The sequence below is a fragment of the Homalodisca vitripennis genome, chromosome 1 (genome assembly GCF_021130785.1).
Source record: "Homalodisca vitripennis isolate AUS2020 chromosome 1, UT_GWSS_2.1, whole genome shotgun sequence".
Taxonomy (NCBI): domain Eukaryota; kingdom Metazoa; phylum Arthropoda; class Insecta; order Hemiptera; family Cicadellidae; genus Homalodisca; species Homalodisca vitripennis.
Window position 1 is genome coordinate 55,984,459 of NC_060207.1, and position 17,799 is coordinate 56,002,257.

Sequence of the window (17,799 nt, forward strand, 5' to 3'; positions counted from 1 at the left end):
TATTGGCATACAATTTAGTTTTAAGCTAACTAAAATTAGGTTCATATTTCAACAAGGGATATTCTCTCTTTTTGGATAATTTTTTTACATCCATCCCTCTCGCTGAGTACTTATACAGGGTGTCCCATGAAGAAACGGAGAAACTGTCAGGACTTGTTCTTACGGTGAAAATAATGAAAAAAGTTCATATACACATAGGTCCAGAAACGCTTAGTTAGCGAGCTATACAGGGTGAAAGATTTCGCCCAGATTTCAGTGCCACTGTTAAAAGGGAGCCCTATTAAATTATTTTGGGCGTTACCCAGGACGTAAAATTTAATGTATATTATGCAAATTGAACTGAAAAATTGAATAAAATTAGTACCAGACCTCTAGCTGCAGTAATTTTTAAGATATCTGAAGAAATACGCAAAATTCTGTGTCCAAAAACAAGTTTCATTTAGGTTTCAAGTAGATTAACTTTGTTAAATGTGTAACAAACACGTAAAATTCTTTAACAAAACTTGTAAAGAATTAATTTCTTAAGATAATGATGTAAAATAAGCCAATAAAAATTATATGTAAACTTTAAGAAAATCAATTTTTAATTAAATAAATAACGTACGAAGAATAGACAAAATCGGTTACACTTTTTTTCTTACTGAATGTACATCCTAATATTTGGAGAAAACATGTTAATTATTGAAAATATTATTGAAAATAATTATGTATAGATTTTATTTATAGAAACATTCTTCTATTTTTTCTAATGAATTACATACTGGTAAAAAAACTTTAGTGTCATAAAGTCTGAAACTTAACAATAATTGCGAATTAATTTACGTTATTCTACAACTTTTGTAACAAAATTATTATTTTCATAGGTTGGCAGTACTAACAGCTGTTCAACAATCACAATTACGAACTTTTTTTGAATATTTTATATTGAAGTGTCATACAGATAAGTTAAGTGTAAATATTGATACAGTAAAAAAGTTAATATGCCGTTTCAATTTTCTAATGAAGAATATGCCGACATAATGTTCTGTTACGGATATGCTAATGGAAATGCGGAAGCTGCTCGACGGATCAGGAAAGATTTCCAGCAAGGCGGATTCCAAATGCGAAAACCTTTTCTTTAGTGTTTCAGTTTTTAAGAACGAATGGATCATTTCCAACAATTTCGTTTTTGGTTGAACGGCAGGCACATCATCGCGTTAACGATGAACTTCAAGTGATTCATCGTGTAGCCCGGGTACTAGTACAAGGCGAATTGTGTATCGCACTGGTTTATCGAGAAACAAAGTGTGGCGCATCTTGCGTAAAGAGAGACTTCATCCTTTTCACCTGCAAAAGGTACAACATTTGCTGCCGACAGATTACCCTTTACGGTTAAACTTTTCTCATTGGCTTCTAGACAATGCTGATAGGGTGAATTCAATTTTATTTACTGATGAAGCAACTTTCACGAGAAACGGGTCCTTCAATTGTAGAAATAGTCATTTATGGAGCGAAGAAAATCCACATGGTACCGTAGAAACCTTTTTCCAACACAGATTTCACATTAATGTTTGGTGTGCCGTTATTGATGACAAAATTCTAGGACCATTCGTTTTTGAAGGAAACCTTACAGGAAATATGTACGAACAATTTCTGAAAAATGATTTACCGGCTCTTTTGGAAGATATCCCTTTACAAAAAAGATTAAAAATGATTTTTCAACACGATGGTGCAACTCCTCATTTTTCTTTAGTAGCTAGAAATCATTTGAATGCTAATTTCTTGAACTGGATTGGGCGTGGTGGACCAATCAACTGGCCACCACGATCGCCTGATTTATCGCCTCTTGACTACTTCTTATGGGGACATATCAAAGCTATGGTGTATAAACGTAAAGTTGATACCAAGGAAGAATTACTCGTTAGAATTCGCAACGCATTTGACAGTATAAGAAACAATCCAGACATAATTCGCAGAGCCACCACAAATATTTTACGTCGAGCAGAGTGCTGTGTGCATTGTGAAGGAGAGAATTTTTGAACAGTTACTAAACTAAGGTTACTTATTTTGTTATCATTTATTTTTTAGTAAGTGAAAATAAAAGTTTATAAAAACATGTACGTTCAGCAAGAAAAAAAGTGTAACCGATTTTGTCTATTCTTCGTACGTTATTTATTTAATTAAAAATTGATTTTCTTAAAGTTTACGTATAATTTTTATTGGCTTATTTTACATCATTATCTTAAGAAATTAATTCTTTACAAGTTTTGTTAAAGAATTTTACGTGTTTGTAACACATTTAACAAAGTTAATCTACTTGAAACCTAAATGAAATCTACTTGTTTTTGGACACAGAATTTTGCGTATTTCTTCAGATATCTTAAAAATTACTGCAGCTAGAGGTCTGGTACCAATTTTATTCAATTTTTCAGTTCAATTTGCATAATATACATTAAATTTTACGTCCTGGGTAACGCCCAAAATAATTTAATAGGGCTCCCTTTTAACAGTGGCACTGAAATCTGGGCGAAATCTTTCACCCTGTATAGCTCGCTAACTAAGCGTTTCTGGACCTATGTGTATATGAACTTTTTTCATTATTTTCACCGTAAGAACAAGTCCTGACAGTTTCTCTGTTTCTTCATGGGGCACCCTGTATAAGAAACTCACTTTCATAACTGGAACACTAAGAAAAAATAGGAAAAGAGTCCCATCAGTCATGAAAGAAAAATTTCAAGTAGGTAAAAATTTGTATCTAACACATGAGGAAAAACTTATGCTTGGATACAGAGAAAAGGCTTGACAGAAAAATTCTGTTCTTCTTCTTCTTTCAACCAAACATTGTGCCTAATCTAAAAGAAAGAACTACAGTGAAATGAAATATGTACCAGAAGTTATTGATTTTAACAATAAATATATGGGAGGCATTGACTATTCAGACTAAATGCTTAACATTTATCTAGATGAGAGGAGAACGGTAAAGTACTGGAAAAAAGTTGTTTTCAATGTTTTAGGTAGGATGATTTTAAATTTATACATTATATACAAGGAAAATAATACAGGAAAAGATATGAACAGACTACAGTTTACTCTTGAAATTATATCAAACCTGAAGGAAGAGTGGCTGGCTGAAAAATTTCCAAAAATAATCCCTCACCCGCTGTAGAAGGGGTGGTGATGCTAGAGCCCATCCATTGAATTTTTGGACTTGTAAGTCTGCCAGAAAAAAAGAAAGAATCTGTTGTGTGTGTATCCCTGAAAGTAAAGCTAAGGGGGGAAAAAGTAAAATATCCAGAACCAAGCAAAGTTTGTGTGTGTTGAAATATTTGTGTGCATTGGGAACCAGAAGGGAGTTCATGAAGTAAGTTTTTCGTCACAAATGTTTAAAATAAGTGGTGATCCTAAAAATAATCTTGTAAATAGTGTAAATACTTATGAACTACATAACTTCCTCTACATAGTGGTAGTGTGCTAATAAATTTATTTCATTCTTTTGTATTCAGTCAGTGACATTTTCAAGAATATTCTGACATTACAAAACCCATAATATCTGCTGAATTATTCAAGGTAAGGCCTTTAAATTTGGTAACTATATTAGAAATAAGTAGAAGTTGCTCTCAAGCGTGGCTCATACATTTTTGAAAATATGTTTGTGTCCCCCTCAAAGTAAAAAAAAATTAATTAATTTTTTAAAATACAATGTATTAACTTACAAAATAAACTTACTTAAAATTGAAATTATCTCTAAAAATAAAAGTTGTAATGGTTAATGTAAAACTATGCATTTTGGCTATAATAGGCTTTGGTGTTTTTGGCCATACCACCAAAATAAGTGATGGCGCTGAAAGGGTTAATAGGGGGGAGGGCTTTTGTAACAATTGGTATACTGATTTGTATCAATGGAACAAAAGAATCTAGGAATTTTAAAATGCATTAATACTTCTGTGTTTACTGATTTTGTTTAATAAATAAAAAATCTGTATTATATTATTTTATTAAATTCCTTATCTTTTTCACTATATTTAAAAATTATAAAATCAATAAAGACTAGCATTAAAATGTTATTATAGTGTGTGTGTGTGTGTGTGTGCGTGCATATATTTAGCACTGTAATATTTAGCACCTCCGATATCCAGTCTTGTGAAAAAAGATTTTGTTATTGCATGCTTTGTGACCAATGAATGCCATAAATGCAATCATGATCACTTTCCTCCACATGTCGAGTAGCAGAACGTGAGAGAGAGATGGGGGCTTTGTTTCCCTTAACAAACAACTCGCCTGCCCGTGCTATATTTAAAAACATTGAATTTTACATGGTGAAATTACTATGGTTGTCACCTTTCACATGTGTATGAGGAGGTGTTGTAGTGGTGGGATATTTACTTTTTATTATTGCGTTTATTTTTATTGTAATGAATTGCTGATTATCTCGATATTGATTTCAACTGTAAACTTGAATTTTTACATGCAACTTCAGCGAAGCTTGTTATGTAATTTCATGAAACAAAGTTCAGCATATATATACAAAAATGTAAGAAAACAGTGTATAACAATAGTTTTTGCTCAGATTTTGACTCAAGTATTGTTTAATGCTAAGAAAATTTAAATTTATAAACTTACATGAGCTAGTCGCACCCAAGTTGTGTACATGAAGCCTAAACACAGGCCAAATGTGTCGGAAGCCAACTGTGATGATATGGTTGTGATAACAAAACCTTCATATTTACAAAACCGCAAACAAAACTCATGAGCAACTGAGCCTGCGGTGTTGAACACTACGTCGTACCTGAAAATTTTAAGACGAATCAACTTAAAACTCAATATTAATTTACAGTACACCTTAAACCAATGGTGTTCTACCACACTGATACCCTATTGAGAATTCTATTCCAAGGTTCCAGGATGTCAAAAGATAGATAAAAAAGGATTCTGGCTCAGCTTAAGTATTATCTTAGTATTCTTACAGCTCTTTATTGTAATCACGTAACTAACCCTTTCCCGTACAAGAGGCCCGAATCGACTCGCAAGCCAAATGCCACTTAAGTGGTCCGAATTGGCCCGCCATTCATAACTACACAATATGTTAGTTCCTTGACATGTGCTGCACTCTAGATGTGATACTGGAAACTATTTCGACTAGTTAGTAGTTCCAGAACATTTCCCGGTTCTTTTTTACTTTTCTCTTGATCGTTTACGTTTCTGCATGTGGTTATTTGCGTTATATTTTAGTATTGTAGTGAACATGGCAAGTTCAAATTGTAACATTAGTTGCAGTGAAATAGATCATGAGTTAGACAGCTTTGACATAAGTCGATGTTACAAATATGCTGTTTAAAAATGTACTAAAAATATTTGACTTATCACCTTAATAAATACCTCTAAAACACATCTTGGTACTTTAGTTAGTGTTAGTTTTGAAGGTAAGTTTCTAAACATTTAAACTGTACTAAAACGTAGTTTCAGCTTAAAATAAAACTTTTGTATGAAGTAAAAAGTTAACCACTAAGTTTTTTGCTTGAGCCGCTAGATAAATTCTTACTATAGGCATATCAGCATTCCTTAATGCGTACCGGAGAGGGTTAATATGGGTCATAATCAAGTTAAGCTTTCAAAAAACAAGATTTTGGAAGTAGTATCAAAATCAAGCCAAAATCATAAGTAACATTCAGGTGAAAAAGTAAATAAATATTTGTACTACTAACAACAATTTTTAATCCTTTTGTAGAATACTGCTAATATTTTTAACCTTCTACTGAGCAACTGTCTCACATCATCATGACGCTAACTGGGAGCCTGTTGCTATAACCCAATTGTCTCCACCCGCCAAATCCTTTATCACTGCTCTTTGCTTTGTGCTGCTACCAAACAGCTCTTTTTGGAACTGTTAATGGATACATCTATTAACAGTATTGTTGTAATTCACTGAATATTTTTTGCATAGGGATTCTATCAAGGAAATAGAAATGTTTTGCATTGGAATACGTATTTATACCAATAGTGAGCATCTGACCTGTGCTCGGTCATGTTTCAGATTTCAACCGGTGTCTGAGAATCAGTTAAAAACAATTGTTTTGTCATTAAAAACTAAGTTTTCTGTTGGGCACGATGATATACCAATTGATATTGTGAAAACATATGTTAACTTTATTTTAATACCTCTTGTCCATGTAATCAATTCTTCTTTAATTTCAGGAATATTTCCTGATATTTTAAAAGTTGCCAAAGTGATTCCTCTCTTTAAAAAAGGTAATGTGACTGATCCAGCATGCTACAGGCCAGTGTCCCAATTTTTTCTAAAATATTTGAAAAAGTGGTTTATGATCAGCTTTTAAAACACCTTGAGTCTAATGAACTGTTGGACAAACAACAACATGGCTTTTGTCGTGGAAAATCAACAATAACGGCCAGTATAGAATTTATCCAGTCCATTATTGACTCAGTTGATAAAAGAAAAAAAGTAATTGGGATATTTTTAGATCTTACCAGAGCATTTGAGTGTCTGTCATGTAAAGTTAATAAGGAAATTAAACAGTTTAGGTATATATGGAAAGGAGCAAACATGGTTTGATTCCTATTTAACAAATAGACAACAATAAGTAGAAATAGAAGAAACAATTTTTCACAGTAAAAATCATTATGTGAGGGCTCATAGATCACAGCTGCAGACACTGCGGCATGGTGTGCCCCAGGGGACTATCCTGGGAGTTCTATTGTTTTTATATTATATAGGAAGTTTGCCAGGGGTGATGGAGGGGTTGGATGGTGCCATAGTCTGTATGCTGCTGATTTAAATGTTTTGTTTTCTGGTCAGAAGCTTGAGAATATTGAAATTTCATCACATATTGGTCTAAGTAGAATTAAAGATTTTTTTGACAAAATTATCTTTTGTTAAATTCAGATAAATCTAATAATATTTCTTTTTCTACAAAGCAATCCAGATAAAATTTAAACTACAACATTTTTCTAGACAATGACAGACTTAAACAAGTAGACCACACCAAGTTTTTATGACTTATAATAGATAAAAATTTAGCTTGGGATAAGCATGTAGATCATGTTCCTAATAAGATGTCTACTGGTCTACATGCATTGCAACAAATGGCAAAAATTAGTAATTTACATACACTGAAATTACTATATTCCTCATTGATCCACTCACATTTAGCTTACGGAATAAGCATTTATGGAGCAACAACAATAAGTTTATGCCACAAATTTCTTGAGTAATAGTCCAATTGAATACAAAAAAAAAAAACTAGCAACAAATTCTTTCTGGGCATATCATTCCCTAATTAACCATACCAATGGCAATTTCTCTAACAGTTCTTACGTTTATAAGACTATTCCTACCAACACCAGAATGTCACAGTCAATATTATTATCTTAAGCCCCCCAAATACTTGGTCTCCATGTGATTTCTTTACCAAACAAATTATACTTTATATTCTCTAAAACTCACCTCTCCTCTCTGAGCAGCTGCTTCTCGATGTCAGCTGACTCAAGAGCGAAGACCTTATCTGCACCCAGGGCAGACATGACGGGCGCTGCACGGTTGAGGCAGGTCACAGACACGTGAGCCCCCATGTTGTGACAAATCTGGGTGATGAGGCAGCCCACCCCCGTGCTAGCACAGTGCACCAGAACCCTAAAATCCCACTTTATCAACTTGTGATGTCCATTCTTTTTGGAAATTAGTAACACATTGATTATATCTTGTTCAATGCTAGTTGACAGAATACAATCTTACATAATAAAAGAAAAGAAAAGTGCACCCACTGCTGCTATTGTGGAAGTGGCTTTCCAACTACCTGAAAGTTTGCTGGCACCTAAACAACTATTAGTCTTTATAAACTATCCTCTTACCACTAAAATATCACTGCTCATTTTTAGTATAAGTATGTCATAACAATCTTAAAAACTCAAGGCAATTATTCAATTTGTACTAGCATTTTGATCATACAACTAATTTGGAAGTGGTAGTGAAATAACGCAGCTATGAATATCATCTACATTTTCCAGTTTACATTTCAAAAGATTGTTAACAGAACCTTGTTGTGGAAATCCTCAATTGACAGTTGTTAGACCAAACTTAGAAGGGAGATCAAACCTACTGATTTCCCATATTTTGAAAACCCAAATAATGATATTAATACAATATTTAAAACATTATTGCATATATTTTATTTAAATAAATTTTTCATTAAAAGAAAATTCTTCTCCTTTGACCCAAGACCCAACAAACTTTCTATGGACACAGAAAACAATGGAAACTATTAGTTAAAACTCTAAAACTGCAAATACCAAGAGAATTTGATACACAGTACCGTTTGGAGGAAGCATTGTGTACACTGAGTTTGGCCTTAACTGCCACAGCATCCCATGCGACAGTTCCAGAATAGGGGAGAGAGGCAGCTCCGTCAAATGCGAGGGTACGAGGCTTATGGCTTACATACTGCTGCTTGACCACCACCACCTCGGCCAGTGTGCCAGGGAGCCAAGGTGGCACAGCACACCACACCTCGTCGCCCACCTCCAGACGTGTCACTGCAGCACCAATATCACGCACCACACCTGCCACGTCTCTACCCAGCACCAGTGGCAGTTCCCCACGCACATTCTGATAGAAAATTACGTTCATAAGTATAGTTTGCTAATAATTCAATATGTAACCTATAAAAAGTATTTTGAATACAAATACATATTCAACTTTTTTTAGTACAATGAATAGTCAACTTAAAACCTTTTTTTAAATTATTCTATTGCCATACATTTGTTTCAGTATTCAACCATCACCATTACACTGTTCAAAAACGGTTTTAGTTGACTCTTCATTATACTAATATAAAGATAACCCTGTAATGTGGAGTTAATAACATAAACTTTTTTTAGGGGAGAGAGTCTATTTAACAATACTGATCTTGGTAAAATATGTGATAATAGATTCCCACACACAGTACAGCAAAAATTCTTTTAAGCATTTCTAAAATCTTTGTACTCTATCCTCAATTTTCAGGTTAACTGGCAGCAAACTCTACATAACTCAGTAAAATAAGGCAAAATAAGGATGCAATCTCGGAATGAAAGATAATAAGCTAAAAATTTGCAAACGTCTTTATTTTGATGGTATAAAACTAACCTCAAAAGTCTCATATAATCACGTGTACGCGACTTCAGATATTTAAGGTCAGAGGTCACGAAAATCAGTTTTTTGGAAATATATCGTTTCCCTTACGCTAAATGACTTTGAAGGTGGTTAGAGAAATTGTAGAACGAAAAATTGTCTTCAACTTTTTTCTGAAGTAATTTTAGGCGCAAAGAGTAGGGTACCGCTTACCTGTATATACGATAATGCGAGGTCAGCCAGTAGAATACAATAAATAAATGAGTTATATTGTTAATTATTCACTTACTATTATTATTATTACTTAATACTATTATTATAGTTATTATTGTTATCATTATTATTAAATTTGTATTATTATTATTTAATATACCATATTTATAGACATAAATAATAAATTATATAATTTTATTTTTACCAAACATACAATATTTATTAAAAGAAATATTTCAAATTAATTTTTATCATATATTTATTTATTGATCCAACAATCAATTTATTAAAATTACAATTATACTTAATACAAACAACATATAACAAAATGTACTTTTTGAACATGACTTGGTAGCTGCTGAGGCTAAATATCATGCTATTTGCTACTCTCATTTTATAAATCGAATACCTGCTGATAAAAAGCATTACACAGATGATAACATCACACAGGCCATGAAAAAAAGTTGAAGAGAATTTTCCGTTCTACAATTTCTCTAACCACCTTCAAAGTCATTTAGCGTAAGGGAAACGAGATATTTGCAAAAAACTGATTTTCGTGACCTTTGACATTAAATATCTGAAGTCGCGTACACGTGATTATATGAGACTTTTGAGGTAAGTTTTATACCATCAAAATAAAGACGTTTGCAAATTTTTAGCTTATTATCCGTCATTCCGAGGTTGCATCCTTATTTTACCGGACTAACAGCTCATCTTACACTTTACTGCAATTTGACTTGAACACATATATAGGATGTAACAAAAAGGTTGGGCTGGCTATGCATTTAAGATTCAATGTCTTAAGCTAAAAATTAAGAATAATGTTTTTACAATTTCCACATTGTTTGCAGCTACACACCATTTTGTTTTTTTTTATAAAAAAAATTTTTCTTTGTAGCTATCTTTACGATTGTTACAAAATTTGGTAAACTAGTCCATGTCAGGAGGTATTATATCAGAAAAAAATCATTTTAAATCAGTTTTAATATTTTCAAAATAGGGGACCATTTCATTTGTTTTATGAAATAACTAATAAACCACTGTTTTTATCAAAATTGTATAAAACACAAACAAGTTTTTAAATAACTTTTTCTTTTCAAGGAAGGCTGCTATTTAATTCAGCTGTTATTACAATTAAAATGCAAGACAAAGACTGACTATTGGACTTTTTAACACGTAATAAATACAAAAATAACCAAATTTTATTTAACTTATTAATTAAAAACTAATTAGATTCTAAATTAGATGTTCGATATGTCCTCCATGGCTTAACAACACATTGTCATAGTTGATGTACTAACGATTCTTTCACTTTTCAAGGATTCCTGGTGTAACCTTAATGTATTAGATACACCTTCTATTCATTGTTGTAAATCTTCAATTGTATCAATTTGACATGTATATACCACGGATTTTAGATGTCCCCAAAAATGAAAATCGGATTCAAGCCTGGTGACCTAGGTGGCCAAGTTACTGGTCCACTACGTCCAAACCACTGATTTCCAAATTGTCTGTTCTAAAATGCATGTACATTAACAGGGTTCCCACTCAATCTAAATACTCAAATTCACGGCTAATTCACGGTTTTCACGGTTAAAAAAATTAAAATTCAAGGTCGGAAAGTTTTCATAAACAACGTTACCGGTACAAACAAAATCGTGTTGGAGAGGGGCGAAGTTGAGACGTAAACACTACAGACGCGGCGGAGCGGTAAAATACAATATAAAACTTCTCCCCATTTGACTCACGATGTCATTGGTCGTGCAGGAATTGACGGAAACGTCTAAAAGAACGAAATAACAATAGGCTTCGGTTACGACGCAAGCAATGAGCGGCGAGCGCCCGATTTTATGTGCGATTTGCTACATAATGAATATAACAAGGCATATTATTTTTACAAAACATCATCATAACAGTCATCAAAGCAATGACAAAGACAAATTTCAATATAATTAGCATGCACATAGCTCATAATTTTCTTTAACTTACAAGTTTGTTGAAATCTGAAGAGAACTTTGTTGACACAGGTTAGACAAGATGCAGGGTGACAGGATTCGTACGTTGGCTAAGGCTAACTCGTTTGAGTCCATGAAAGTACACTTGCGTGATTATTAAATTATTTTCTTGTTTAACACATTATTATTATTATTTCGATCGATTTCTTCCACAGGAAAATTTTCACATAATCACAGGTTCACATTTTAATTAGTACATAAGAAAAGGCAATTTTATTGAAATTAAAATAACATATAAACGTTAAATGTATAAAAATTATATACAACTTGTTATAAGAAAAGTTATTTGGTACCAGTTTATACAAAAAAAATTATATTTGTACACATAAATAAAGAAATTGATAAAAATGTCTAGAATAAAAGTGAATTACGATTTGCACTTTTTGCTAAGTTCCTGTATCTTATCGTCTAACTCAGCTGCCCTTTTCCTGGCGTCGGACAAAACCTGGAATTTTTTGTGCTTCCAATTCTTTTTTTTCTATTGCAGCTTGCTTCCTCTCTTTCTCAGAATTAATTTTGTCTTTCATTTCTTCTCGTTGTTTTGCCAAGTGCTCCGAGTAGTGGGCGTGGGAATTTTTGGCAGCATGAACTAATTCATTAGTGATTTCCATTGCCTCCAATCCTCCTGCTGCTGATACGCCGTCACAAACTTTTCTCAACGCGACTAAACTCTCCTTCAAGTTTTCAACTATACACTGTTTGTTGACAGAGAAGCCTCTTTCAACAGAAGAATTTCCGTGAGAAAGTGTCAGAATGAGTTGAATGAAAAGCTTTAAATCTTTATACTCCTCCACACCTTCAACTTTTATTATTTCTACAAAGAAATCATCAAGTCGTTTTTCATGTCTTTGATACATTTTGCACTGATTTAATACGTGCTCATTTGAGAACAGTTTGAGGTACTGTCGTTTCACACTATCTGCCTTTATACCAGTCATCCATTTTTTCGCAACTAATTGCTCTAAACATGAAGTAAGATGTTTTTCTCCCGAATTATTTTTAATTACATTCGGATCTAGACAGGTGATGGCTTTTGACAAAGGGTACTTTATGGGTGATTTTTCGATTATTTTTTTCACCATAGCAAGTACAGCTTCCCTTGCGTTTCTCTTAAGATTTAATTTTTCCAAATCTGATGTTGGTTCACATGTCCTGAGAGCATCTTTAGTGGCAAACCCCAAATCGAAATGTTTGGTTGGGATAAGATTGTTGGGCGATAAGTCCATTTTATCTATCTGATTTCTTACCGTATCCAGATGGTCCTGTTTTACAACCTTTTCGATGAGATTCAAAGCTAATGAGCTAATCTCATTATTTAGCAAAGGAGCCATTGGGGCATCATTTTGAAATTCTCTGAGGAATGGTTCAAATAGACCACAAATTGACATAAAAAATGCCAATTTGGCTGCCAAAAGCTTATCATTTAAATGATCTTTGACTACTTCAAAACTGCGACATGCAGGCTCTTTTTTATTTTTAACAACACCATCTACATATTTCCTAACGCAAGGCAGTATCAACAAGGCCCTTTGAGCCACACGGCCGCTCTCCACCCATCTGACAGTACAAAACTTTAAAGGGAATGTATCAGACGAGCTGTAGTAGGTGAAATCTGCTCTACGAGCTGGTGAATTTTTAAATAAGTTATACAATGCTCTAAGGAATCCCACAACATCCCATTTTGTTGCTTTCATGCCAGTTTTAAAGGCGCCATGAAGAGTGTGGAGACCACAACTACCAATATTTAACAGGGCATGGCCATTTGGTGAATCTAGCAGTTCTTGCTCGAAATCATTGAACATTTTTTTTTCACGTTAGATCCGTCCATAGAAACCTGAACTATTTTATTTAAAGTGTCAGGCGAAATGGCGCTTTTGATTCCTCGGAGAAGATCTTCCGCTTTGGTATGACCTAAAAATATTGATGTAAAATATCTTGTTTCAATATGATTGTTGGCTGGATCCCACCAACGAATATGAACGTCCATTTGTTGCCGTTGACTAACTTTATTTAAAGATTCGTCGAAGCAGAGAACAATATGAGAACATTCTTTGAGTTTCTTTTCTATTTGTCTCTCGAAATGTGGTGCCAAACCAAACACGATCAAATATCCTACTTTGGTATAATCCAACTTTAGTTTTGATGCTATCTCACTATCAGGAAATTGAAACTTGAAACTTTTAGCACAGCGAGCTGCAACTGCAAAGGGAATATGATTAACAACTATTTGTAAACACCAGAATATTTCTGATCTTGTCACGGATTCAGAAATAACATATTGCTTCACTGTGGATTGGGGACGTGATGTCGAAACAGTTGTGTGACTCGGCTGTCTGAGGGAGCTTTCCGTACCAGAAGCCTGCGCTAATTGGATCCCAATAGCCCCTTGATCTCGGCTGCTACTAGGTTCTCCTGATAGAGAAATGCTGTCAGCAACATTGTCTTTAAAAAACATATTTAATGGAAGGCTTTTCTGTCTGTTTTTCTCGTTTAAAATGTGTTTGGCGGACTTAGAATGGCTTTTTAAAGCCGTTTTACCCATCCCACTGATGCTTATGCCTTTATTGCACCACGAACAGATTGCCATTGTTTTAATAGAAGGGTGTTCCTTGACCCAAGGAAATTCAAGGAGGTACGATGGTTGAAAACTTGTTGAGCTCGGTTTTGAATGAAGTGGCATTTTGGCCTGAAAATAAGGAAACCCCGTATTACAGTCAGTTAAACTTACATTGTACAAGTGTGCGAGTACTGGAAATTTCTAGTTCGAGTTAAGTGCTGTATCGATATTTTGAACTTTTAGAAGATAAGGAATTGAATCTGGCACAAATATAACCTAATTTTAACCAACAGAAAAATAACGCATAAGTGATGATGAAGAGAAAACAACTGGTGACCTAACTTAACATTATAAGTTGCGAAGTCTGCAGTGGACACACTGACATAAGGGAGACAGGCGATTCAAAGGCTAAAGCATCCCACATCGCGTCTATTATATTTACCACAACGGACGTAAATATTGAAAATGACAAAGAAGATATTGCTTCTTATCTTCAATAAGTTATATCTTAAGACGTTTTTAGTTATTTGAAATATTTTTGTAATTGTTCTGATAAACAAAAACATAAATAGTCTCTTATTTGGGTTCGTGTTAAAGTTTTCACATTTGAACAAATAAATGAGAAATTAAGAGTGTTTCATAACTGTACAATATATTGTTAATCGGTAACAATTTATTTAAAGTCAAAGGAGTAATTTTATATGTGGATTTTATTTATTTCTATAAAATAAAAAAAACAGCAGATATTTTTTTTTATTTTGTATTTTAGCATTTTACTAAAATCTAATCCCGACGACTACTGCATAATCTGTGTAAGACACGGACAAAGCCAGTGACTAGACTGATGAAGAGAGTCGTCGTTAATCAAACAATGCACCGGAAATAAACAATGCTTCTCTGTTCAAGATCACACATATACAATTATTAAATGGAGTTAGCATATTTATTTTACGAAATCGCCCCTAATAAAACATTTAAACAAAAATTTTTAACACATTACAACCCTTTCATCAATTATTTTAAGAATATTACCCATTCATTCTCATTTTCTAGCGTTTTTTATAATTATGAGAATATTGCTGACATTTTTGTTAATTACTACAAAATGTACATTGTATAAAAACTCAATATTTGAATTATTCTTTCAAAAGCATTTTACGATAAAAAATAAAATATACTGGTTTTGAAAAGTAACGTAAGTATGAATATTTTATTTGCACTAGACTCAATCTAGAAATCCTGTGCTCGCACACACACATACATTGAATCATAATAAATTATAAAGAATATCAAAACGTACACTGTCAATTTATTTTACACATCCTGACGTTCAAAATAATCTTTCAACATTAAATAATGTAATGATAATTGAGTTTGCAAAATGAGGTCTCCGGAGGAACTTGTGACACATGAACAAGTAAAAAAGGTTTTCAAAAGGTCAGTCTAGAGAAATTTAACTTACAAATTAATCTTCTCCATATATATATATATATATATATCAAACACAATAAAAAGAATGTGAGATATTGTAGATTTTCTAAATCATTGATTCGTTAAATAAAAGACGAAGAGAGGTTGCCACGTATAATAGATAAGAGATCTACGAGGTGAGTTATTTATAGCCCACAAAGAGGAGGGGACCGGCTCCGCAACAGGACCTATGCTGATTGTCAGCAGTGTTTACGTTTAAGGTAGGCAACAGTATTTCACAACTTTTTGTACGAACATCATAATCTGTGTGACAAAATAAAAATGAAAATTGAATACATGGGAAATAAAATGTTATAAACATCGAATAGTACCAAATTGTGGAATTGAGGAAATAGTTTACAGGTTATATACTATAAAAATAAACATTAAGCGTTAGTAAAATAACATTTTCCAATAAATTTTACATTTTAAAAACATTACATACTTTAAAGTGTTCATTTTATTACGTTAGATTTAATGCTTATTCATTCCTACTGCAATGAGAACGAATCACGATCAGTTTCGGATTGCATCATTTGATACCTTGGCTGTTTCCTGCCCCCCCCCCCCCATGGTTCTGTGAATCTGAATCCTTACAGCTTAAATAATTAATTTTATTTAATATTGGTAATGGGGCACAGCCATATGATGAAATCAAAAAGGTGATCTAGTCATAATTAAACTACTTTAAAAAAATATTGCTTGATTTATATATTATTTTTTTTAACAGAGTACATGTTCTTATAACATGGATATGAAAAATGTTATAGTTTTATAAGTTTGATTATAAATAAATTTTAAAAGAAACGTTGCATCGCTGTCGTCCTACCATTACGATTAATACTCTCTCAATGGAGCTGGCTGGCATTGACAACCCTCCGTGCCGCCGTCGGCTTCTTTAGTTCAAAATCCTTTCCTAAATTGTTAGAATCTGGTTTAAAATTTAAACATGGTTGATTCTATAATTTAAAATAAATAGATTTTATATAATATAAAATAAAATAAATTTAATTATTACATTACGCTACCGAAAATTTACAAGAACTCGCCTTTTTGATAATTATAAAAGCTTTATTTATAGTTAAGTTTGCAAACCTCCTTGTATCCAACGGCCAATCCGCCACTGATCAGTGATCACGATCATAAAACTGATTATCTTGCAAGAAAAAGAAGTGTCTATTAATGCTGCTACCGGAGGCTACAAACTAAATGAATGAACGTTTTCTTACCTCGTGTACTGGTTACTGCTTCTTCTGAAGGACAAACAAAGAACAAACAACAAGACAGAAGAAATTAAATTTTCACAATACAGTTCGTAACTAATAAATATTTGACGTAATAACTGACACACCAAATGAAATCTAACTCAATTCTCACAATAAGAATAAGATTGGAGTGCCGAGCTGGGGAAACAAATCTTTCATGTTGAGACATGAAACCAGCTGTTGTCCGAGGATGGGGGAGTGGAGTACACGATATACCCCTCCCCTTCCACTCTCATTGACAGTAGACAACAAAGGTTATTTTTACCATAACATCGCTGCACCACATTACAATAAATGAACCTTGTACGATATATTTTTCATCTGCATGAAATGATTAATAGCGTTAACGTAGTCGTATGGAACCCGACAAAATTATACTTGGACGACTTCCTTGATTTGTAGTTTTGTAGTAATAAAGCTTAACACTACAAAGTTACTTGACGTTTGTTGTTTCCTGGTTAGAAAAAATGCAATGGTTTTTTTTCTAACGTTTTTATAACATGACGTTTCATTTGTAATATTTTACTAATACATTATACAATTTAAACACACATTCACCATAAAAGATTTAAACCGTGTACACTCGTAATATCCATGCAGCTTAGGAATCATAAAAAATATTATTGATAAGGAAAACGCATATCACTACCGTTTAATATCTAAAGAGATGAAAAATAAAATTGTTTTCTCAAACGACCTTACTGGTAATTAAAACAGTTATATAGGCCTATAAAGTTATGGTCTCGCTGCGTTAATTGATATGTGTCGTGTAGGTTCTGCTCCGTCACATTATTATACTATTTATTTACGCAAGACCTAAATTAATTCAATTTATTGTCCACCATAAATTAAAATTTTTTATAATTATTACATTGTGTTAACAGTCATTACACACACAACGATATAGATATCGTACTGAATAGCATTTTTCTCATTAATATTTAAATAAAATAAGGGATTTAATAGAATGAAATTAAGTTAAAATGTAATTTAAATTCCTTACATTAGATTAAGGATGTGTATACTTTTTTATTTTATGAAAACAATAATAGACTATATCTGATACAATAAAACTCCAATACGAAAAGTGTTTACATTAACGACAATCTATCAAGTAATTAAATTGTGTTATTAATCTCGCGTTCAATCAGAGAATGCCTTGTTTACAGCCGCGTAGCG

At 32.9% G+C, this 17,799-nt stretch overlaps 1 protein-coding gene across 1 annotated transcript in view; it reads right to left on the reverse strand.

Annotated features, from left to right (window-relative positions):
• Positions 1 to 17,799, reverse strand: part of LOC124361815 (reticulon-4-interacting protein 1 homolog, mitochondrial-like) — a 42,817-nt gene that overhangs the window by 9,520 nt on the left and 15,498 nt on the right. The window contains exons 6-8 of the mRNA XM_046815814.1: positions 8,304 to 8,596; positions 7,439 to 7,624; positions 4,600 to 4,765 (exon numbers count right to left, since the gene is read on the reverse strand). Coding sequence (XP_046671770.1) covers positions 4,600 to 4,765; positions 7,439 to 7,624; positions 8,304 to 8,596 — 645 coding nt within the window. The remainder of the gene's footprint in view (positions 1 to 4,599; positions 4,766 to 7,438; positions 7,625 to 8,303; positions 8,597 to 17,799) is intronic.